This window comes from Miscanthus floridulus, chromosome 5, assembly GCF_019320115.1.
Source record: "Miscanthus floridulus cultivar M001 chromosome 5, ASM1932011v1, whole genome shotgun sequence".
NCBI classification, from domain to species: domain Eukaryota; kingdom Viridiplantae; phylum Streptophyta; class Magnoliopsida; order Poales; family Poaceae; genus Miscanthus; species Miscanthus floridulus.
In genome coordinates, this window is record NC_089584.1 from 117,086,388 (window position 1) to 117,112,561 (window position 26,174).

Here is a 26,174-nt window from a genome sequence, read left to right on the forward strand (position 1 = left end):
TATTTGACATCATTAAGATGCTCCAAAAAATAATATAAACTTTCAGTCGTGTACCAGCTCTTGTTGCTTTAGAAAAATAATATCTTTCTTATATGGTATCAAATAAAGATACTTTATATATAAAAGTTATAGCTCCCAGTGAGATTTATAATTTTTTAGTTTTGAGTTGTTATATTTGAGATTGCTAAGATAATAAAGTTTTATTAATATATTAATCGCATAACGGGCTTGCCCCCTCAAAACATATATGATTCTTCTTTGATGTCCAATGAAGATTTTTTTTAATAAAAATTGTAGCTTAACTTTTAGTTTTGAGGTTTTTCATTTGAAATCATTAAGGTACTCAATAGTTTTTTATAAATTTTAAGGAATATATTAATCGTGTCGTTTTAGAAAAATATATTTTCTAATATGATGTTGGATAAATATACTTTTTATATAAAATATGTAGCTCCCGATAAGATCTACGTCTTATATTTGAAAAGTATCTATCTGACATTATATAAGAAAGATATAATTTTTTAAAAGGCATATCCTTGTACAGGATTATATGGCTTTTAAATTTATATGAATTTTTAAGCATCTTAACTATGTCAAATGAAAATCGCAAACTAAAAATTTGTAGATCTCATCGATGCAATTTATCTTAACGATCTTAAATGTAAAAATTCAAAACCATAAAGTTGTATATCTTATTTAAAGCTATAATTTTTATATAAAAGTATCTTCATTTTACTTCATACAAGACAAAAATTATTTTTTAAAAGATGACAGACGCTTGTACACGTAAGCGATTATTATGCTACGGAAAGTTTATATTATTTTTTGGACCACCTTAGCGATCCCAAATGAAAAAAAACTCAAACTAGAAAGTTATAGATCTCATTAACATCTATAATTTTTATATAAAAATTATCTTCATCCAATATTTTTTTTTAAGGTTGAGCCTTATCACACCGCTCCTCCTTGGGGCGACAAAACTATAATTTTGCATTAACAGGAACGACGTGACAAGATTTCACGTGGAAATCGACGTCTAACGTGACACCTCTCGTCACGCGAACACAAACAGCGTTATTTTGTTGCGCTAAAAATAAAATTTTAAAAACTAAGTGGGAATATTTTTAAAGTAAAAACTAAAAAAGAATTAAAATTTAAAAAAATACGAGCGCCATTGCCCATATTGGTAAGGTCCAATTCCGACACATCGGCGGGCGGCGGCCGCGACGATCCATCACCGCCCGGTCACCTGGCTCTCCACGTCTCCGCGGCGACGCAGAGCCAGCACAAAGTGCACAAAACACCCAAATCGGCCACCCGCCGCCCCCGTCGCCGCCGTCCCCTTCGTCCTGCGGGGCTGCGCCCCACTAGGTATCTCACTAACCACTTCACCCTCTGCCGGCATCACCTTCCTAGGTCGCTTTGAGCTCCCACCGCCCTTTTTCCCGCTCGCCTTTCGCCATCTTTTTTCCCCCCTACCCGTTCGGCATCCCCCGATGCGAAACCTGCGGCTGAACTCCGATTCACGTCGCGCCGCGCGGGGAGATCGGGCCGGCGCACTCATCCGGACGGGGAGGATCCTCTCTCGATTGGTCGGTACCCACGCCTTTCTTTTCCGCTCCCTACCGATGTCGTTAGGTGGGAATCGGTTCTGGTATGAGAGTGAAACCAAACCAATCTAGAGGGAGCATGACGGCTAAGACCGTGCAATCTTTATTTTCTAGTACTAGGATGAAAAAGATCGCTCCTGGCGGTTAAGCTTTAGTGCTCGTTTCTGTAACATGTTTGGATAGGTGTCACTTGCGTGCACCTAGAACTTGACAAAATGAATTAAAAGGCCATCCCACCTAATTATTAGCTGACCCAGAAAACACCATTGGCTACTGACTTGCATCTCTAGCGCATAGCTTCAGAATCTGGAAGTGTGACTTCCAGTGAGTTGGTTGCTGAACTGCAGAAGATCATGCTGTGTCTGCTCACTATGTGCAGTGCATCTCAAAAGATTTGTGAATGTTTTGTTAGTGTTTTAGTGACCACAGGTTATATCCTCATCCAAAACTTAACTCTCTGTGCACCTTATCCAATGGAAGAGGAAAGTTTCTGATTTGTAAGTAAATTTTGAGTGGAGAAACAATTGCTCAAGTTGGTGCTTTCTAGGTGAGAACAGAAATCTACTAATGTGCCAAAAAGTAATGGAGCGTACACATCAAACCAAGCATCTAGGTTCCTTCCTGGAGCACTGTGGATGAGAAATCCATGAGGATGCTTTTGGAGGTACCATGCACATCCAGTTCATGTTGTGCTATGCAGATGCTACTTTTAGATTGTGGAAAGTTAGTCTCTTATGCTATAAATGGATTGCTGAGTGTTGATAATGTGATCATGTGCAAGCCGTAGAGCATGGATGACCTTGATATGTAGAAGCCAGACATTATAGTGTGAAGAATTTACCAGGAAAGACAAGCTTCAAAGTTTCAAATGCTAAAAAAACTTAGCTTTGTCCTGATGCTTATTCATGCACTAGAACTATCTTTTTATGTTTGATAAAAAGGTCAAATTAGCAATCAGAATGGATTAGCTCCATTCTACAGTCCTTTAGCTGTTCTTCCAACTTCCAAGGCTCTCAGGTGATGACGCTTGTCAAGATGACAGCAGCTGCCAAGAAATCTTCCTAGTTTCTAGTTAGACGATGATGGGGGAACTGGGAGATTAGATGGATGAGCTCAGGCTTGTCAAGTTTGTTAGCAGCTTTCCTTCCAGGAGATGTCGTCCTTGTGGGTGTATCATCTTGATTTAGATAACATATAGAGCTTGAGAATTTTTGTTTTTATTGAAGGGGCCATGTTCACTATCCCTTTTCTACATAGAAAAGGACATAATGAATGACAAATAGATTTGTGGCAGAAGGAAAATTATTGCCTTGAGAATACTCACTTATGAAATTGATAGAGACAACAGTACAGGAATGAACAGTTGGACCATATGCCTTGGGATATTTGTGAATATTTAGTCACCATACGGGGAAGGTACTGACTGAATAGCTTGCATGCAGACAATGTTTGCTGTTTATTCATCTGTGGCAATGGCAATGACTTGTCCAGAATTTTCTTTTTGCCGATATCCATTTCCTGTATAGGCTTTCTGTTTGTTTCGAATTTCTGATCCATGCCGTATTCCTCTTATCAAGTTGTGATGTTGACTTGGGGTGAACTGCAATCATCTGATCAATCATTGAATGAATCTCTTTTACCCCTTTTGCAAAAGACTGTTAGTTTGCCACGTGGTCCCATGCTCTGAGAGAACATTGGCTTGTGACAATTGGACCAAGCTGTTGAGGTCTATTCTTTGTCCTACTTTTCTTTGGCTGAGGCTCAAAGTAAGCATCTTGGCCTTATTCTAGTTATCAGTCATTCTCCCAGATTTTATCACCACATTGTGTTTGAACTTTGAGGGGCACAAAAAGACATCTTGTTCCAGCTTTCCCATTTGTCTGATTACATTCTATCCTGGGATTTGTCACGGGAGAATTTCTTGCGTAATCTTAGGATGTTGTTGTTTAAAGACCACAGCAGAAATTCTCTATTTCACTGACCCACAAAACAGACAAAAGGTAACATTACAACTGTATATAAGGTAAATATACTGATTTTTGCACTTCCTTAAACAGACTAAACGGACACCTATTGTTTAGTTATTTATTCGAGCTAAATGGCCATTTGAACAGACTAAACGGTGATTAAACGGGATAAACGGCTGATTAAACGGACACGGCAAGCCACCGTGTAGCATTTACACGGCGTGTAAATGAGCTTAACTGCCACGTAGGTGAACAGTGATTAACGATAGTTTGTTAAATGCTAATGATTACTTGATTAGCACATAATGAGAACCGAATATCTCTGGTGCTAAATCTTTTGATACCATGTATGGAGTTAGGAAAAGCTTCCATCTACATGATTCAGTAACTCTGTGTAGGCTGGTTGTAATGAAAGCTTTAAACTGTTTGTCTGTTGTAATTTTGAAGTAATTTAGGGCGCTTCAGCTTAACTAAATTGCATGATTGACCCATGTTTTCTAAGCTGCAATCTACAGACTTCTATGACTCTGTATTAAGATCATGCCTGAGACTTCTTCACTTATTCTAGTAGTCCATGAATATGTTTTCTTTTGAGCAATCCAACGTGAGAAAATTTGGAAGTATACTGTATTAGATCTTAATTCTCTTGGCTCAAATGTGTTTACTTTTATGTGGGGGTGTCAAGTCAAATAATAATGCAGTTATCATGTTTTACGTACACCTACAGAAAGCCGTTGTTGCTGATCTCAGCTAATCCTATCTTTGATCGGGTTTATTCGGGAAATCGTATGGATGCCATGAAACAGGTTAACTCTTGATCATTCCTAAAAGTAAGTTCCTTTAGGGGCCGTTTGGATCCTTTCATTTTGGAGGAATTGGAATCTACTTAATGGATTATAGGCTATTTGGTTTGGAATTTGACATTCCACAACTTTCCCAAGTTCACATATAAGCCTATCTCAAATTCATAGCGGGAGATAGAAATTGATTCTATAGATCACCATGCTATGTTTCTACTCTCCAACTTATAGCATGCTCTTCAACTCACTTCCCTATAGTATAAATGCAACGTATAAGTATCTCCCTTGTATGGCTAACAATAACATACAAATATATTCCATATACAACCATATTAGCTTAATTAATCTGTGCCTAAATTATAATTATTCAAATGAATTCAATTCCTAGGATCCAAACAGGGCCTTAATGATTTCTTTGCCATTGTTATAAACCAACATATATCTCTTATAAAGAGATACAGGCTACAAGAATCCGCATCTATTCAAGTCACTCTCCAAAATGTGGATATCTTGTGCACACCGTGGCAATCAAATCACCTGTGCATGCAAGATGCTTACATTTGTTATCCAGAAACTGGAATATCTAAGTTTCACTTATGTTTGGTAGACAAATAGTAACTGCCTCCTCCACTATATAAGTATATGGCATGCTCAACTTTCTGTATCCACTGTTCCCACCTGTTTATATATGTCTTGTAACTTGTGAAGTGTGTTCCTATCTGTATCACCTTCGCCTTGCCACCCTTTGGCTAGTCATTCATACGAATGGATTATTCTAATTTGCGTCGCCAAGCTGCATCCATGAAAAAGAGTCTCTTTGATCAGGCCTGTATTATACTCTGGAGATTTCTAATCAATATTTTATCTTTATGCTTTCACAAGGACCTAGAAGTTCGATCATACCTTTTTCCTATGTATAAGCATGCCTGCTTTTGATCCCATCCATGGCAAACACTATTCTATGCTGTTTTATGGTTTTCAATGTTTTCCTTTTATATACCAAATGCTGACTCAGTAAGTTTTATTTCATCGACAGGGGTACCTAGATGAGCAATTTTGCCAGGTGGAAGACTTGCAGGATGAAGCTAGTCCTAATTTTGCGGAAGAGGTTGCCACTTTGTTTTTCAAGGACTCGGCCAGGCTAATATCAAATGTTGAACAAGCTCTGTAAGTAAAACGGGCATATCAAGGGAGAAGTGATTTCTTGTTCAAAAAGAAAGAAAATACGATGCAAGCAGAAGTGTTGAACTTGACTGATTAAAATTTTGTGACACTGCAGAGAAAAATACCCCAAAGATTTCAATAGATGGGATGCATACATGCAGCAGCTAAAAGGCAGCTGTTCCAGGTAGCTCTGGTGCTGCATCTGGATATATTTTTTCAGTTGCACATGATCCATGCTATGTGATTCAGTACAGCACACAGACCTTACTTTTATAGTTTTGTGAATAATGCGGACTATGAGTTTAACTGAACATCCTGCAAAGTTGACACTATCCTTTTTTAAACAACTACTGCATGCTTCAGCTTCTTAAAAAAGTGTGTGTGGGGGGTGGGGGGGGTGGGGGGTGGGGGGTGGGGGGGTGGGGGAATCTGAAGCATATCAATGCCTCACTAATGACATGTCCAGTATGCTTGTAAACCAAGGTTCTTGGAGGCTTTAAGGTGGTCTGGTATCTCAGAGGAAAACTCATATTTTGTAGTTTTGCGTGCCAACCAAAAGCTTAATGTGTGCGAATGAACTTTTGTAAGCATGTCATGGTTCTGAATACATGTAAATAAAGCATAACTCTGACATCTGAACACATTATCATTGTTTTATATTTATATAAAGTTTACGTGTGTTTGACGATGTTACAAAACTTGATGCAGCATTGGTGCTTCAAGGATGAAGAGTGAGTGCATGTCATTCAGGGATTACTGTGGACAGGGAAATGTTGAAGGGTCTGTATCTCTCTGGCTTTTTAGTTCTTTCAGATTTTTGTCTCATGTCAAGAAATGAGAACAGCCATTGTTTACTCCTGTGGCATATTTCGGTTTGCAGTTGCATGAGATCGTTCCATAAAGTGAAGAGGGAGCACGGTGCCCTGAGGCAGAAACTAGAGGCCTATTTCCAGGTAATCATCCACGATAAATCTCATCCATCGTTCTGTAGCTTGTGTCATGAGCCTGGATCTCAGTTTGTGTTAATACACAGCTGCTACGACAAGCTGGTCCTGCTGGAGCTGCCACCAGGCCCGGGATGTAAGAACTAGGAGCAGGAAAAGGGAGTATGGCACAAGAAGATGGCTCACTACAACTAACTGGCCCAGTGGCCCTGCTGCGCAGCAAGTAGGGGTCAGCATACGAAGCGAAACAAGAGATGATATGCATATGGATAGGCATAAAACTGTAATAAGAGATTATTTTTTCAAGAAAAAAAAGTTAAGAGGAGAGGAAGGGATGGGAACCTTGTGTAGCTGTGAGTTTACAAGCTTGCCTGAAAGATGGTATTATTGTCTCATGTGTAATGTATTCCTTCCATCCCAAAATAAATCAACTCCCGGAATCATCGTATCAAATTATCTTGAGTTTGACTAATTTTATAGTAAAGAACAATAACATTTATAGCACCAAATAAGTAGATGATGAAAATATATTTCATGATGTATTTGATGATACTAATTTCGTGTCATAAATATTTATAATCTTTTCTATAAATTTGGTTAAAGTTAAAATAATTTGACTTAGGATAACTAAGTTGATTTATTTTGAAACGATTGAATAAGATTACAGAAGTATATAAGTCACAGTATTGCTATTTTCCTCTTAGAGTCTTTGTCCACCAGGCTTATTCATGCGTTTTTTCTCTCTCTTTTTGCTCATTTATCAACAGAAGCGTATTGTTGCAGTGCCCCTACACTTCAGGATCAAGGTGATCAAGGAGGGATTGCATGTGGATCAGGACGCTGTGCAGTGCTTATGTTGGACCGGTGCCTAGCGTGCTCTGAGCGCCATGCCGCCGTCTGGTACACCGTGGTCCTTGGAAGGGATTGGTGACGGCAGGTGGCCGCCAACCAAACCAACCGGGCAAACAGAAAGATATATACTCCCTCTATTTCCTAGCCTAGTTAGCTCGTTCCTCTCCATGGCCCGGAAATTTGGTCGTAGTTAGCTCATTCCTCTCCAGGGTGAAATTTAGTCCTCACAGGAATTTATAGACAAATCCAGAAATTTCGATCAGGACCAAAAATTCGGGTACCTGTGATTTAATCCGCTGCAAAGTTTTTAAGTTTCAGATTACACCTATTCACCCTCCTCCCCTCGAGGCATTGTGATCTTTTCATTCTGTTTTCGCTGCAATGCTATACTCGATGTCTTCATCGTAGCCGCCTCCTGCAACCTAGACCAACCAAATACTCTAGTTGCAAGTACAGACATCTGTCGTCTATACTTCCTTCCAGTTTAGCCCTTGAAGGCACGTCATTCAAATCCGCGCGTGCAATTTGAATTGATCCACGCCCTTACTAATTTGGAAGCACGCAAACTCTTCCAATACAAACCTGCATCCTTAGCTTGCAGCGCCTCGTGTCGCCACGCCACCCCATAGCCGTCATACTCCTATGACATTGCTGCTAATGGGGCTACCCCTCTATTTTCTGAGTAGGCGCGGGAAGAAAAGTGTGACAGTTGGGATTAGGGTGAACTCTTTAGGGGAGTTGCATCTCCCCCTCTATTTGGAGAGAGTTGGAGTGATTTTTGGTGATCACCAATTAATAGGGATAGAAAAGAGGAGCCGTTGGAACAATGTTTTTGAGCCAACTCCCCCAGTCTGATAGTTAAATTAGGGATAGGGGAGATGCTCTCCTTACCAAAACCTACGTATCATCGTCAACATCAATACGTGGCAGCCTGTTCGGTTGGCTGGTTCGTATCGTTGCTGGTTTATGAAGAAGTACTGCTGACTGGTTTGTGTGAGAGAAAAATATTGTTCCGGCTGAAAATTTACGATCGTTTACGACAAGCCACAGCCAAACGAACAGGCTGTCATGAGTCCTTATGTATGCCCCTCCAGTCTTTGCCTTGCATCCTATCGTGAGAACCCCAAGACTCCAGCCGAGCTCATCGGGGGAAAACATTACTCCACTTGTCTTGCCAATACAAAGCTTGCGAGGTTGTCTTTTTTCAACCTTTCCCAATACTCGATTTCCTTGCTTGATCTCACCACGGCTTAATGATGGGCCTGCCAACATCACGACACCACATGCATGTAAGTAGGAAGTTAACACAAGATTGTTAGTCTCCTCTCTCTAGTTCCTCCATGCACCGCTCTTTAGGGTGACCACGTGCTGCCCAAAAACACAGAAATGCCTCCACACACGTAACAGAATAGGACTCAGTTCAAAAAAAAAAAAACAGAATAGGACTCACCGTCACGTGGTGATATATTTAAGGTCATGTTTGGCAAGTTCCTTGTCAAGTGCTTCTTCGCAGGAGCCAGAGCACTTAGAGAAGAACCACTTTTTTTTTTTTAGATCCGGCTCCTCTACCCTTCATTAGAAAAATAGTTTCTCCTCCCCAAATGTTTGATATGGCTCCTTCCGCTCCTCCGTAGAAGCTATTGTCGGAGCCGTAGCCAGAGTCGTACCAAACAAGCCCTAAGTACATAGCAGAAGCTATATATTTAAAAAAACTCAAAACGTCTTGTAATTTAGAATGAAAGAAGTATCAAACAACATTAGATGATCAAAATGATGCTTAACAGGAGAACAAGACCAGCCGAATACTAGTAGAACTATGAATGCCACAAACTCCTACATGACAAAGGTGGTGAACTCTCCATGGCAAGCGAAATCCACCGACCCTCTTTGTGGTTGAGCCATCCCTCTTCACCATCGTTGTTCCACAGGTTGTTGCACACTAGATGAGGAGGGATGCATCATACACGTCTACTACTCTACAACACTTCCACTTCTGCCTCTCACCATCGTCTCCACTTTCGTCTCTCTGGCCATCTTCGCCACTCAATGCCGCTCCTCTTAGCGATCCACAACCATGGGGACAACTTGTGGTAGAACCGCCTGAAATAACGCACTTACGGAGGCGTTTGTCTTCCACTAGACACTAAGCACCCCGAGAGCGAGCTACATCGGGCGGATTCCGTCGAGCACACCCTAAGGGAGAGCCCGAATAATCCATATTTTCCCTTCGGGATCCAATATTGAGAACGAGTTTACATTGCTTAGTCCATTTCATACATCCAGAGTTCTTAGAAATACATTATTACAGGACCAAATTTAGAGTGCGGAAATTTAAACAGCGGAATAAAAATAAATATCTATCTATAATACACAAGGATCCGTCCGTGCCCACCAGAAGAATCTTTCACACAACGGCTACGCCTCAAGCTGCACCTGCAACAGGGGTAAATAAACCCTGAGTACACAATGTACTAGCAAGACTTATTCGACTAGTGAGAATAATTTCCCGACTCCAAATGATATGATAAGCTTTATGGTTTGCTGGTTTTTCTTTTTGCGGAAAGCAACACTAATAGTGAATCTTTATGTATATTTATTATTAGCGGTCATGATTATTTCATTATCTAGCCATTCTATGTAAGCAATTGTTCTACTTTCAAGCAGGGGTTGAGCAAGCAGTTCCATTTCACCACCTTTCCTCTTTCAGTTCTTACTACGGTGCTAGACTGTAGACAAGCCGTACCGGATCGCCGGCGATTCGTGAATCAATGTGCCCAGCAGGGTACCCCGAAACACACACCCCGCTTGTACCCCAGGCACAAGCAGGACCAACCCACTACTCTCCTGTCACGGGGTCCAGGTCCCCGTCCAAACTTAGACTCCAAGCCCCCGCTCCTGAGTCCCGGACTTAGTGCGGTGCTTAGACCTCCACCATCCCGCCTCCAATCAGCCGATCCGGAAAAGAGTCGGAACCCACGATAAGAGAGCAACAAGCCTTCTCTGCGCCCATACACAAGTATGTGCTCGGGATAATAAGTCTGTGACTTGCCTAGAACCCAATGTAATGACCGGTCCTTAACCGACACAGACAGGAAACAGTGTAACCAAGCTATGCCCCGTTGGCCGCAGGACACAACCTCTTACACCCACCAATACCTAAACCATATCCCTGCCTGGTCTCCATTTTTTTCACCATTTTTATCATGAGTGATAATAATAATCACCTATTGTGAGTAACGACATGTTACTCATGCTACCGAAATTCTGAGCATAGCAACTACTCGACCTATACTAGTAGGACTCATATGTAGATATATCTATGCATGTAGGTTCCATAAAATGCTTGTAACATAAATGCACATCATATATATATTCAGTGATCATTCAAAATAAGGGTTATGCACCGAGGCTTGCCTTGGGTAGGCGGGGTGTTAGCAAAGTCAGCAACTGATGGCTCCGGGGCTCCCTCCTGTACGAGAATCTCCTCATCGTATTCCTCGATGATCTCCTCGTACTCCTGCTCACCCGCAGGCACGAACTCTACCAACTCGTTATCTACATGCATAAAATGATGATGCAACATTTAATAATATGGCAACAACAACTCTTAAAATGAGAATACATCTATCAAGCTACTAAGCTAGTTCTACCAACTGAGACGCTAAGTTACCTATTATTACCACTAAATAGGTATGAAACATTGCATGTATTATCTTAGCAACTAACGGCATCCCTATTCTTATTATCGATTTAATATATAAACTACAACAAGAAATACTTAGCTACCATATTTCTCAATATATTCCAAGGCTACAAAAATTACAATGAGTGCCTAATAATGTTACGAGTCTACCATAAAATTTTCAGAGCTAGCACTCCTACCATTTCATCACGAAAATTCATTCTCTAAATAATTATAATAACAAAAAGCATATTACAACAAATAAAGTAACCTTAAAGATACCACAGAATTGTATGAACTAAATACACTAAAAGCTAGATCATGAATTTAGGAACCTAACAAAATTTACTTCATAATTTTAGGACACTTACATAATTTTATATTAATCATTAAAGATCAGTTCATAATTTAAATTAGAAAAGCAGTAACTAATTCCGTAGAAAAGAAAAAGGACGAAACCACCCAGAGCGACCCATCGCGGCTCGGCCCACGCACGCGCAGCGCGCGCACGCGCGATCCACTGGCTCAGCCCACGCGGGGCACGGCCCAACCGTGCGGCGATGACCCACGACAAGGAGGCCCGCGCGCCGATTACTTATGCGAAAACCCCCTTGACCTATCGATGAATCACTCTGAGATCCACGACACTATTCCTACAGTCAGCTCTTTTACAAATATGCCCCTCTCCCTTTTCTTCTTTACCACGGGTGGGTACTCCGGCCACACCCGCGCGCACCGGCGCGGTGGCGCTGGCATAGGACCGCTATGTCAGCCATCCTGGCCCTTCCCCGCCCCCGATAGCGAGCCGATGCTCACCCAGATGCAAACACAAAGCGGTGGGAGGTGAAGCGATGAACAGAGACGCGGTCAAGAGCTCCTTCCACGACGACGGACACCCTACGGTGGCGGCAGCCGTGTTCCAGTGCGCCAAGACATAACCAAAGTAAAGGAACTAAAGGATGGGTATCAGCAGCTCACCTAGAACCTACCTAACGTGGTGGCTTGACCGGGGATGGATCGGGTGCGTTCGGCCACACGCACACGGCAAGCTCCACGACGGGCTGCGGTGGTGCGACCGTGTCAATGGTATCGGGAAGGCAGTAGCAGTGCAAGTGGGGTGCGCAAGGGGTGGAGGGGATCAAGGCAAGACACAGTGCCTCAAAATTGGATGGAGGTGGACGGTACGAGACGGATTGGATAGGCGTCGTCTTTCGATCTTAAGGTGGCCGACGGAGGGGGAAGGTTCAAATTGGGACTCAGCACGGTACGCTGCAGTAGTGGGTGGGCTTGGCTCATAGCTAGGCTCCCCTTCAAGCTTTTGGCGTGCGCAATTACTTGGATTGGACCAGCGCTATGAGCTGGCTCAGGCGTGGCTCGGTGATGCCGGCGCGACTCCATTAAAGGCGGAGGTGGATGGGGAGTGCAATGTGGCGCTTGTCACTCAATAGAAGAGGACAAGGGCACATAGAGGAGGCTACAAGTGTGCATACGGGTGAAGGGGGCCGTGACGCCTAAGAGGGGGGGTGAATTAGGCAACTTAAAAATCTACTTCTAAACTATGATCTCTTTTTCTAACCTTAGCAAAACCCATGCAAAAGATAAACTATCTAACTGTACAACTACGGTTTTGCTAATGTGTTACTATCTCTACCGCAAAAGGAGTAATACAAATCAATGTAAATGCGAAAGCTAAAGAGCAAGGTAGAGATATGCAAACTCCCATCGATGACTCTGGTATTTTTACCATGGTATCAAGAAAGCACGCAAGCTTCCCCCTAGTCCTTGTTGGAGCCCCTCGCAAGGAATCCCTTGCAAGGGCCAAGCTCCTAGTTGGGTAACTCCGTGGATAGCCTCGGGCCTTCTCCATGCGCAAGTGGGTCTCCGACGTGCCTTTCGGCAAGCCTCTCTTGGATGCTCCCCGCCGTCTTCACTATCAAGCTTCCGGCTGAAACGCCGCAGGCCTTGTTCCCTCTGATACACGGTGGCAGCCACACCACAAACGCGGTTGGTGTGATCTCGCAAGACTACAAGCCCCCCAATGTACAACAATGGTGCACGCAAGCATAGAGTGGTAAGAGGTATGCAAACCTCACTAAACACTAGGCCTAAACCTAGAGCAAGCGCATAAGCAGTGGTCTAATCAACCTAAGTACTTCGCAAAGCACCTACGCTAATCATCTAATGAATCACTAAGCACTATGCAAGTGGAGATCACTAAAATGGTGTATCAACACCCTTGATATGTTTCCTTAGCTCTACACTTCTCAAATGACCGGTTGGGGGGTCTATTTATAAGCCCCACTGAGAAAGTAGCCGTTGGGGATGAAATCTCGCTTTTCTGCTACTAATCGGATGCTGATCACGTCCTGACCAGACGCGTCCGGTCGTCCCGACTGTTGGAGCCATGATTCACTGATCGGATGCTGTCAGTGTCCGGTCACATGCCACCAGACGTGTCTGGTTGCATTTTTGCCGCTCTAGAACCTCTCTGTACTCGACCGGACTCTGTTGTCCTATGTCCGGTCGATCTGCCGCCAGTGTCCGGTCCAGCGTTCGGTCACTGCTGCTATCGAGCCTCTTGATCGGGTGTCCGATCACTGTGCAACCAGCGTCTGGTCACTTCTATGAGCTCGTTTCTTCGTGATCTTGCGTACGACTTGGTTCCTATCTTCATGCTTGGACTTTGCTTGGTATCTTGTGTCTTCTCTTGTGCTTCTAAGGTATTTCTTATGGTGTTGATCATCGGATCATCACGTCGCCTTCGTCCAAGTCACGTCTTGCACCCTATTGAACTACAACACAAACACTTGCAAATTCATTAGTCCAATTTGGTTGTGTTGTTCATCAAACACCAAAATCCAAAGTAAATGGGCCTAGGGTCCATTTTTCTTACAATCTCCTCCTTTTTGGTGATTGATGACAACACGACCAAAGCAAGCAAATAATAAAAAATTGGAATTAAAAACTATCTACTTGCTAGGATGCAATGCAAGGGGCAAGGTTATATGATGCTAAAAGATACTATTTGTAAAACTAAAAGATACTACATAAAAACTTATCTTGCCCTTACAAAATGTGTCCATGTGGCATTATGGATTTAAGCCTTGCTTCCTACAAATTCTCCTCATTACATAGGTAATCCATAATCCACTATCCTCCCTTTCTAGGATCATTACCACTTGTAAATTATTAATGCTTGTTTTTGGTCCTCTAAATTCTCCCTCTTTGGAATCAAACACCGAAAAGAAAAACAGTAGTAGCACAAGGGAGGGTCAAACTTTGTGATCCTTGATGTGTAGAGTGGAATAGGTCACAAAATTTGACTCTCACGTTATATAGATTAAGCTCCCCCTAAATATATGCATACATATGGTAGAAAGCAAGGCATATGCATATTTGGTAAATTGTTGCTCAAGGGAATTTAATCTATATAATGCATGGAGAAAGCATATAAATATCAAAATGAAATCAACATGATGATATCGGTTTAGAAATACCACATATGGAAACCAATTTAATTTCTACCACTTGCAATAGGTAGTGGATATTTGAAGTATGATGCTTAACTCCGGAGACCCCATTTTCCTTGGAATGAGACTACTACACACATGATAAGCTTGAAAGGGTGTTAGTCTCAAAGCATCCAACTTGTAGAGTAACATCCCCCTAAATTTATGCACACAAGTATGGAATACTTGTAGGAAACATGCACATTGATTTTAGAATCAATAATACCACTTGAAAGATGACATCACATGAATATGAGAATCATTTTTAAGATGATATTCGGGAGAAATTATCTACAATTTGGACTTTGGCACATATTAGATGAACAATTGTAATGCAAGCTATGTGTCGTGCTCCTAAATAATTTTAAACCATGTAGGTTTGCTCCAAGGGTTAAGAATAAAACCGAGCAAGCCTACTATAAGATATACCTAGTGTATACATGACAAAAGATATAAACATGCAAATGCAAACATAGGCATGAAAAGTAACTAGATGCTTAAAGATACCAATTTGTAAGAAAAAAACCACTTGTAGGAAATGCAAATTGATACTACTTAAAGGAAATTGAATCTAGTTACCTAACATGGAAAGGGGAATTTGGGTCCATAGTATTCACTAACCCACTTGGCAATGATTTTGTCCATCCTGATACACCCCATGAAATGCACCCATACTTTGCCAAGTCTCCAAATTCTCCGAAGTCCATTGGACTTCTCACTTCCCTTTCGGGATTCAAACCTTCTTGGTGCTCTTCATATTGGAAATGATTTCCTTTGGCACCCAAAAGCGTTTGACCCCATTGTTGGCTTGCTTGTTCACCTTGATGGCCACCACCTTGTCATTTTTCTTCTTCTTCAAGAGATAAGGTGTGGAGGCCTTCTTGTCCACCTTGTTGGTGTAGGTGTTGCAGAACTTGCTTGTTTGCTTTTTCTCTTTCTTCTTTGCTCCTCCCCCATTCTTTACCTTGCACTCATAGGACTTGTGGCCTTCCTTATGGCACACGTAGCAAACCACAATTTGTCCCTCATCAAGCTTCTTTACTCCCTTGACGGTGTTATCTTGATGAAGTTGGACTTGCTTCGCCTTGCCTTTTATTTGAGTCAAATCCTTGGTGAGGCGAGCTACTTCTTGCTTGAGTTGCTCATTCTCCTTTGCAACCTTTTGTGTGCATGTATCTACAACAACTTTCTCAACACAAACTTGGTTGCACAAAGATGAGTCTAAACATAAACCATTACAAGAAGTAGAGGTATCCTTTTTAGACATGTTAAAAATAGAACTTTTCTTTTTAGATGCCTTGGTGGGGGTTGTCCTAACGGCTTCAAGATTAGCAACTTTATTAGTTAGCTCATCACAATGTTTGTACATGGTTTCCATTTTAGCAAGCAAACTTTTATAAGCATCTTGTGAGCTAGCTAACTTTTCTTTTAATCTTTCATTTTTCTTTACAAGTTGCTCATCATTGATTGTGCATGCATTTGTTGTTGCACTAGCCTTAAGTTGCCTAATTTTAGTAGATAGTTCAACATTGAGATTAGCAAAGTTCTCATATTGTTCAAGCAATGTTTTGTATGCTTCTTGTGAACTATTTAGCTTTTTATTTTATTTTTTCGAGCTTCTTTTGTTGACTAGTGCAAACTTTAGCATAATTAAGATTTTGTTGCACAATTTCATCATAAGAAGGCATTTTATCATCACTATCACTCTCACTAGAGGATGAGCTTTTGTTACCTCGTGCCATAAGGCACATACGAGAAGAGCTTGATGATGAGTGCTTGCGCTCTCGCCTCTTGTGATGGTGTTTTTCTTCACTTAAAGAATCATCCCATGACCTTACTGATGTGAGGGTTTGGTTCTTGCATGCCTTCTTCTTTGTCTTGGGTGTGGGCTTGTTTGGACAAACTTCCACAAAGTGCCCAACTCGCCGTATCCATAGCATTCTCTCTTTCTTTGCTCATTTCTTTTATTGGTAAAAATGAGATCTTCGATTTGGATGGGCACACCCTTGACATTAAGCCTTTGGATCATCTTCTTCACCTTGTTGATTAGTTTGATTGATTCTTCATCAAGGTCGGAGGTGGAGGAGGAAGATTGATTATCTTCACTTGAATCTTCATCATCATCATCATCGTCCTCATCTTCTTCTTCATCTTCACTTGAGGAGCTTGAGCTTGAGCTTGTCTGAACTTGCTTGCCCTTCATCTTCTTTTTCTCGCTACATGCGAGTGCTTTGCCTTTGCTCAATGAAGAGGCTTCACCTTGACCCATCTTACGTGACATTTCAAATGCCACTATCTTGCCAATGACTATGCCTGAGGTCATGGTGCTCAAGTTCTCCATGTTGTGAAGGATGGTGATGATGCTTGCATATTTCTTTTGTGGTAGTACGCAGATGATCTTCCTTATGATGTCCGCATCATCTAGCTTTGTTAATCCTATTGAATGGAGCTCATTGATAATTAGATTCAAACGAGAATACATATCACAAACAAACTCATCATCATTCATTGTGAACGAATCATAATTTTGTTTAGCTAGACAATATTTTTGCTCACGGACATTAGATGTGCTGTCATGGAGCTCTTGAAGTTTTAACCAAATTTCATGCGCCATATTTAAAGTGAACACTTGGTTAAACACATCCATACTAAATGATTCAAACAAGCAATTTTTAGCCCTAGCATTGAAATGCATTTCTTTTTCATCACTCTTTGTGGATTTTTCAGGATTCTTAATGGGTTTCATCCCATCATGAGTGACTCTCCAAACACCCAAATCAACCGCCTCAAGATAGCAAGCCATTCTAGCTTTATAATAGAGAAAGTAAGTGCCATCAAAGTGTGGAGGCCTAGAGGTATCCATCCCAACCACTCTAAATAGCGTCGGCTCAACGGTGGTTAAGCTAAGGGTCCAAATTGAGCCAACCTACTCTGATACCAATTGAAGGAGACCGTGACGCCTAAGAGGGGGGTGAATTAGGCAACTTAAAAATCTACTTCTAAACTATAGCCTCTTTTTATAACCTTAGCAAAACTCATGCAAAAGATAAACTATCTAAATGTGCAACTACGTTTTTGCTAATGTGTTGCTATCTCTACCGCAAAAGGAGTAATACAATCAATGTAAATATAAAAGCTAAAGAGCAAGGTAGAGATATATAAACTCCTATCGATGACTCCGGTATTTTTACTTAGGTATCGAGAAGCACGCAAGCTTCCACCTAGTCCTCGTTGGAACCCCTCGCAAGGAATCCCTTGCAAGGGCCAAGGTCTTGGTCGGGTAACTCCGTGGATAGCCTCGGGCCTTCCTCACGTGCAAGTGGGTCTCCGACGTGCCTTCCAGCAAGCCTCTCCCGAATGCTCCCCGCCGTCTTCACTATCAAGCTTCCGGTTGAAACGCCGTAGGCCTTGTTCCCTCCGGTACACGGTGGCAGCCACACCACAAACGCAGTTGGTATGATCTTGCAAGACTACAAGCCCCCCAATGTACAATAATGGTGCATGCAAGCACCGAGTGGTAAGAGGTATGCAAACCTCACTAAACACTAGGCCTAAACCTAGAGCAAGCGCATAAGCAGTGGTCTAATCAACCTAAGCACTTCGCAAAGCACCTACGCTAATCACCTAATGAATTACTAAGCACTATGCAAGTGGAGATCACTAAAATAGTGTATCAACACTCTTGATATGTTCCCTCAGCTCTACACTCCTCAAATGGCCGGTTGGGGGTCTATTTAGAAGCCCCACTGAGAAAGTAGCAGTTGGGGACGAAATCCTGCTTTTCTGCTACTGATTGGATGCTGATCACGTCCTGACCGGACGCATTAGGTTGTCTCGACCGTTGGAGCCACGATTCACTGAGCGGACGCTGCTAGCGTCCGGTCGCATTTTCGCCGCTCTAGAACCTCTCTATACTCGATCGAACTCTGTTGTCCTGTGTCCGATCGATCTGCCGCTAGCGTCTGATCCAGCATCCGGTCACTGCTGCTGCCGAGCCTCTTGATCGGGCGTCCGGTCACTGTGCAACCAGCGTCCAGTCACTTCTGTGAGCTCGTTTCTTCGCGATCTTGCGTACGGCTTGGTTCCTATCTTCATGCTTGGACTTTGCTTAGTATCTTGGGTCTTCTCTTATGCTTCTAAGGTCTCTTCTTATGGTGTTGATCATCGGATCATCACGTCGCCTTTGTCCAAGTCATGTCTTGCACCCTATTAAACTACAACACAAACACTTGCAAATTCATTAGTCCAATTTGGTTGTGTTGTTCATCAAACACTAAAATCCAAAGTAAATGGGCCTAGGGTCCATTTTCCTTATGACGGGGTCAGCACGGGTCGTGCGGCTGCAATGCCTTAATTGGTAAGCCAACGGCGACATGGCCATATGCCGGTGCAGCAGGCGTGCACATCAGCGGCAGTGGCGACGCTACGTAAGCGGCGTGGGTGCACGCGATGTGACAACGCGATGCAGAGGAACATGCGTGTGCTGGCGATGACAGCTGTGGCCCTAGGATTCCACTATGCCCAAGCGGAACAGCGACGACGTCTGGTGGAGCAGAGCCGGCAATAGAGCGACGCGGGCGGCCCTAAGGGCCCCAACAGCGACGTCAGCGGCAACGCACAACGCGATAGTGGGGAGGAGTAGCCGGACGTCCGGGCAGCCGGCCACCGTGACCAGCTGGGTGCTGCCAGCGCGCCACCGCCGCCACAGGCGCACAGTGACCGCGCCAACGCGAGGAACTCGACCCAAAACGTGCCATGCACGCCTTTTAAATCGTCCCAAAAATCCAATTCGATGATTCAATTGCCAAACCACCTATGCTATACTTAAGAGGGCATGTTAGGCTACTAAAACAAGCCCTAATACCCCATCACTCCTTAATCCGATTACTCTACAAAAATTGTCAAACTTTGCTTTGTCAAACCACTTTTTAGACTTACGAAATCGACTAAGTCTTGATTGGATTCACGTCAAATTCCATTTCCAACCTATTAGACCAGATAGCTAGTGAACTCATTAATCGACCGCAGGTATTTCATCATCATTTACCAAGTTTATACTTCCAACTTTACTAAAGTTCCATATATACGTTCTATAGTGTTTTCGTTCAATAAAAATTCATGAACATCCGTACTTGATAATTTTATACGTCGCGAACGACCTTTCGTTAAGCATTTCCGTTGGTCGTTTTAAGTTACGTAAATTGATTCACACACTATATTACATACATCAACACATAAATATGATGCTCATGCAGTGTTTTAGTAAACGATTTACAGTGTAACACAGAGGGTGTTACACAACTTGGAGGAGATTTGCGCCGACCCGCTGCTCCATGGCACGAACATTGGCATGTGCCGCGTGGAGGTTGAACAACATCGTGGTGCCATGCATCCAAGCTGAGGAAGAGGAAGAATCCGCCCATGAAGCACTGCCAAACATTTGGGCCAAGGTGCATAGGGGAGTTAATAGGGATAGCAATTGTACCCGTGGTTTTTTTTGTACCCGATGGGTGTGGGCATGAACACGAAAACTCACACGTGGATACAAAGGGGCGGGTACCCACAAACATGTGCCATATGCATATTGTGTTGATTGGTATATTTATATGAAGCTTGTAGCATATGCATAGCATATCAAACTATGAAGGTGATTTTTTTTGGATAGCTGAATAAAGTGAATATGTGAGCTATTAAATTGTTCCTTTGGTTCCTATGTATGTTGTATTGTGTTATTTGTATGAGCATGAAGAATAGAACTATGAATTTATAATGTATTGTAGCTTGTGAGCTACTCAATATTGTTCTCTATGTATGTGAGATTGACATATTTATGTGTTGTTTAAATATAAATTAGTTATTTCATATCATTATGATTTTTTATTTGATCTCTTTTGAAAATACCCGATGGGTATTCGATCTCAACTAGTACTCGTCGGGTGTAGGCGCGGATATGAAATCTAATCTGTGGGTATGCTTGCGGGCTGGTAAATGCTTTAACCACATCTTACCCGACTCACTGTTGTCCCTAGGAGTCTCTAGTCAGAGCTACAACAGTAGAAGCCGCGTTAGGAGCATTACGAAACCGGCCCTAAAAATTGTCCTCTAAAATCTACTAGTTTTAATCTTCTTCTCATTCTCATAATTTTTAGAAAATCTAAACAAGACTCTATTTTGTGGGGAAAAATCAATGGGAATGGTCTCCATGGGGCTGAGTGTAACAGAACCGACCAATTATACAAAATTAAGTAAGAAAATCATCCACCAGAGCAGACGATTGAGCAAACTTAAGCCCGTATAACCCGGTAGTCCGTGAAATCACGAAGGATTTCAAACCAACTCGTGTCCCAGCCATGATCGTAATAAGTTTAGCGGTCACCATCACAAATTACATAAAAGTTCGCATCACAGATACATCAGAGTTTAAACATAGTTATTACAAACCAGTTCGAATAAAAGTAGCGGAATTCGTTTGTTTAAAACCACACACACTCACACAGAGTTCAAATATAGTGCCAGCTGATGATCATTTCCAACAAAAGCATTAGACGAGACGTAAGGAATGACCATGCCCATGGTCCTAAGCATCACCCATCGTAGGATACAGGCAGTTGATACAGTAGCCGTAGTACATCTGCCCATCTGCAACAAGTGGGAATAAAACCCTGAGTACGAGAATGTACTCAGCCAGACTTACCCGACATAACCGAAAATAAATGACACCAAGGATTATGAAGGGCTTTATAGTAGGGTAGCTGACTCATTTGCAAAAAGAAGCATTTTTAGCATTTCAAGAACCTTTCTAAAAGCATTATTGTCAAGTTAATTATTATTAACCTGTCGACTAGATTTGCACCTATACTAGAGTAACCATGTGATTAAGCAGATAATGATAACCAATGATCATTAAACAACTTCCATACTGTCATATTCGTTATAACTGTCCAGGTGTTCCATAACATTTACTACGATGAAGTAACTCAAGTCAAGTGCTCACTATCCAGGAGCGATGGCGATTCGAATCGATTCCTAACCAGCTGGTGATTTGTTCCTTACATAAATCTCACTCACCCGCTAAAGTGAGATATTGATCACCGAGTCAACTTTCCAGGAATCTCGAGTTTGCCAGGAACCACATGTACCCGGGGGCCGACCGACTGCACTTTGGCCTTATCATCCCGCCCCCATGTCCTACCACACCTGCTTCGGCACAGTGCGCTACGGGCAATTTACTCGACCCAAAAAATCTCTCAGCTTCGCGGTCGGAAGGTACTTTATCCGGCCAGCTAAATGTAAGGCATGCGTTCAACATGACTCGAGGCCCAACAACGGTCGGTCCTTAATCGACACAGACGGAAACACTACAGTCCAAAACTCTGCAAGTCTCCGTCCGGTCTCCACTTCATTTAACACTTAGTTATACCATGACTTCATAGTCATCCAAGCAGATCCAGGTAACCACCTATAGCTCGCAGGTGATAGGAAATCACCCGACTTCTACCGGTCTAAGCCAGCTAAGCATTGACTCGACTGCGGATACCAGGGTAACAAGGATATAGTATAACAAAGGTAAGCAAGGTATAATGCAGCAACGGTTGCAAACAACTCCTGAACGTAATGCATCAATTAAAGTAAAGCATTTAATTAAATCATTGCAAACCGGGAGAAAAATGCTCCGGGGCTTGCCTCTCTCGAAGGAGCTCGGACGGTGATCGGGGCACTCCGAAAGTTCCTCAACGTCCTCCTCGTCGGCTTCTGGCACTTCCTGCTGCTGCACCACGAGCTGCTCCTCGGGCTCCTCGGGTATGACGACTGGGTTCTCGGTTTGCGATCCTGTATGATGCAATGCGCGTAAGTGATTATGCAAACGGTGCATCGACGGAGATGAATACAATGGATATGTTTAAATGCAAGGTAGTCAACATCATCCAAGAAACTATACTACAAGCACATGTCATCTACTGCATTCTCTTCTACTACTAATATGTTAAGTTAACCTATCTTATGAAATGCTTCAAAGATACACCAAAGTTTTACTAATTTCTTAATCACACTTAAAGCAACACTTGCTTAAACCCTAATTAATAATAGGTTTGAATAGCAACCTATATTTTTGATGATCCTAAAAATCTGAGAAAATTACAGTAGCATAATACTACCCTAAACAGACTACCATAAAAATTTTATGGCATTTGGATAAGTAAACTATTCTACACAAAATTGACAAGCTATAGCATAAAAATGAGCATGAAATTACTTTGTACTATGAAAAGTGTCAAACAATAGAAGTAATATTTTTCCTAGGTTCTTCATAGCCTATAATTACTGTCCAAAAATTATCACATGCATGTTTTATACAAAGTTTGCTCTCTAGCAAAAATAACAAAAATCAGCCATTAAAGGCACTTGAACTACACCTCAAAATTTTTCCACAGCACATGCATGAAACATATTTTTCCTAGGAAGTACATGACATAAGAAGATGAACAAACTTGAAATCATATTTTTCTGCAGACTATAGATTTTTCTACATATTTTTCAAGTGATCAGCAGTATCCATGATTAAATAAAATCCTACAGAAAAGTATCCCAAAAATGACATGCAACAATTTTCCCAAGTAGATCTGGTGATAAGGAACCTAGCAAATTTTGTTTCAACAAATTTGGAGCAAGTTTGACCATCCAAATATTTTTCAAACCATTTCAGATTTCAAATAATAAAGAATAATGAAAATCAATTCACTTAAGCGTTACTGGGCCGGCCCGAAGGGACCCGACGGCCCACGACACAGCGCAGCCCAAGCCTGGCTCCCCCTTCGACACAGCGACTGGCGCGCGGGACCCCCGTGTCAATGACACAAAACAGAGGAGACGGCACACGTCGGCGCGGCGATGGTCGAGCTCACCGACGGTGATCTCCCCGACGAAACCGACAGCACCGGCGTGACCTACGTGACGAACCGCATCTATTGGTACTCTAACCTCGCTCCCTACTGACCCCTAAGCACCCCAGCCATGGAGCTCGGCGGCTCGGCCATGGCGCACGGCGGTGCGCGGCCGCGTTCCGGCCAGACGGGGCCGGCGGGGATGGTGACATCATCACCCGAGTAACAGTGCGCGACGGAGAAGACAAAACGGGAGGTGGGGAAGGAAGAGAGGAGCTGTGCCGTGCTAGCCACGGTGAGCTCCAACTCCGGCGAGTTGCGGTGACGGCAAAAACTCAATTGGGCCACTACCTTGGGTTCTCCGGCTCGACGGTGAGATGGAGTAGCTAGGGGAGGTGAAGACGGAGCTGAGCGCTAACTGGAGGTGGCGATTTCGTGGCGGTGAGCGCGCTGGGCGACGGCGCTTGCTCGGCATCGATGGAGGAGCCGGCGCGCTGCTGCAGCGAGAGAGCGCTGCGGCGAAGGAAATGAAAAACGGGCGGGTGAACTGGTCGGGCAGGCGCGCGAGGGCTTAAGGCGAGGCCAGCGGTGCCAGAACGGCCGCGGCGCGTGGCCTACGCGAGCAGAAGGCCGGCGACGCACGGCATCCACGCGGCGGTGATCTTCTAAACCGGTCGGGCACTGTAGCAGCGATTCAGAGAACGAAAGGCTGACTGACAGCGCCAAAAGACGAGGCTCGACCTCCTAATCCGTTGAGTGTTAGCGAAAGAAATCAAAACGAAAGTTGTACACCTACATGTCAGCTACAAAACTCATTTAAAGATCACTGTCTAATTCGCAAAGGATAGAGGGAAAAATCATGCCAAAGTCGTGTTCAAGAAACTGAAAACTTGGAATTTATACTTAGAAATTTTTAAGTGTTGAAATCAACCCAAACTCTGACTTGTGGGACCATTTAGAGCATGTTGTGCACATTTTCATGACTTGATCACAAAATACTTTTTGTTCCTCATATAATTTGCTACAACTTTGTTTTAGGTTGCTCAGACATGCAAATATTCTAAGTGGCACTTTTTGAACAGTCAAACCAAAAAGTCCTAGGGTCAAAACAAGTCAAACCATGATTTGGAAATCTTAATCAGGCAAAATGATCAACAGGAACATTGTTCCTAATGACTTTCTAAGCATAGCTAAGATGTTTAACAATATATTTAGCTATACCACACCTTGGTCATACAATAATCAAGCACTAAAGGTACTGAAACGATGAAAAACACTTGAAATGGTACTCTTGTTTCAAAGTCATGTTTCCCATGTTTCAAGTGATATATGCTCATGAATGGATGAATGCTGCTCATGAATATGAAATGCAAGTGCAATTAGGCAAGAATAACACCAGGGGTGTTACACTGAGCACCTACCGTAGACGACTCATGACACATGCATACAAAATCATCCATCCAACACATAAAAAAGGTGGAGTTTTTTTGTTTCAACTATTGCTCTTAAATTTATGCAATAGTCACATGTGTTGGATGATTTTATATGCAGGCGTGTCGTGAATCCACGATAAGTGTCTATGGTTGCCCTGTAAGAATCGTCCCTACTAAGGATGCGTTAGGCGTAGCTCTCGACGGCTCCGGCTCCTTCCATGACGGAGCCGGCCGGAGCACCGAAAACCCAGCTCCTTGGGCTCCTCTCTGATGTCGGGCGGAGCCAGAGCCTGTTTCACGCAGCGCACAATGAAGCAGAGGGCCGCAGTGAGCCGAAGCCGCGCAGAGCTGTGCTAAACGCCCCCCTTTACAAATCAACTTTTATGAGATTGAATGAGTCTACCATGGGGTGAGTACTTTTTTTTTCTTTTTGAGCTGCATGGGTGAGTCTAATTTCAAGCAACTTAAATTTTGTTACTTAGACTGTCTCCAATAACTGTTACCCAAAATACAAGACCCGTTACACGTTTGGGTAGCGTTATAGACAAATGGTTCAATACTCATTTTTGGTTTTCTCCAACAACAAGACCTAAAAAAACATTTCTGCAAATGGGTGTCCATAAGAGAGGATAGTTAGAATTGGATTATATCTCTCCTGACACCCAAAATAAGGTCTTCCGTATAGGTACTCTGTTGGAGGCTATAGGTATTTTTTTGGAGTCATATTTTAGATTTGGGTCTCTTGATAAGTTGTAACACCCCGGTGTTATGCCTGCATTTAGGCACTGCAAATCATACATATCATGCATCATCAAGCATCCTAATCATATATGCCTAATCATGTAAATAACAATTGAAACACTGCTTCGAAACATATGAAATATGTTGTGAAACCTGAATGTTGCATACCTTTGTTAGAATTGTTTTGCCCTGATTTTGCTTGCTAGGTTAGTAAAACATGTTTGGCTACTATTGTAAATCATCTAGGATTATTTAGTTCAATTTTTGGAGCAAGGTTGGTATTCAAATTAATTCAAAATTTTGCTTCCAAAGTAATTTCCCAAAAATTAGGGTTTTGAGTTAAACATGGACTTTGATTTTACAATTCAAAATCTAGAAAGAATTTGGCGTTGGTCATAAAAGCAAAGTTGTAGAGAATTAAATTCTAATCAACTTTCATTTTTGGTACATTTTCAAAAGATATCATTTTCTTGCTCAAAATAATATTTGAAAGCTGGCATTTAAAAATTTCTTGAAAATATAAATGAAAAAGGGCTTTTTCTCCTTCGCGGGCCGCTGCCTCGCTTCTGGCCCACGGCCGAAGCCGGCCC

At 42.5% G+C, this 26,174-nt stretch overlaps 1 protein-coding gene across 3 annotated transcripts; it reads left to right on the plus strand.

Annotated features, from left to right (window-relative positions):
• Positions 1–1,244: 1,244 nt before the first annotated feature.
• LOC136453216 (pseudo histidine-containing phosphotransfer protein 1-like) lies at positions 1,245–6,941 on the plus strand. Of its 3 annotated transcripts, XM_066453804.1 has the most exons (7): positions 1,245–1,371; positions 4,305–4,383; positions 5,414–5,544; positions 5,657–5,725; positions 6,250–6,321; positions 6,422–6,494; positions 6,575–6,941. In XM_066453804.1, the coding sequence occupies exons 2-7, from the start codon at positions 4,366–4,368 to the stop codon at positions 6,623–6,625; spliced, it is 414 nt and encodes a 137-aa protein (XP_066309901.1). In that variant the 5' UTR covers positions 1,245–1,371; positions 4,305–4,365; the 3' UTR covers positions 6,626–6,941. The 3 variants fall into 3 exon arrangements, with proteins under 3 accessions (XP_066309901.1, XP_066309899.1, XP_066309900.1); XM_066453802.1 differs by lacking the exons at positions 1,245–1,371; positions 4,305–4,383 and adding an exon at positions 1,404–1,592; XM_066453803.1 differs by lacking the exons at positions 1,245–1,371; positions 4,305–4,383 and adding an exon at positions 4,907–5,202.
• The last annotated feature ends 19,233 nt before the right edge of the window (positions 6,942–26,174 follow it).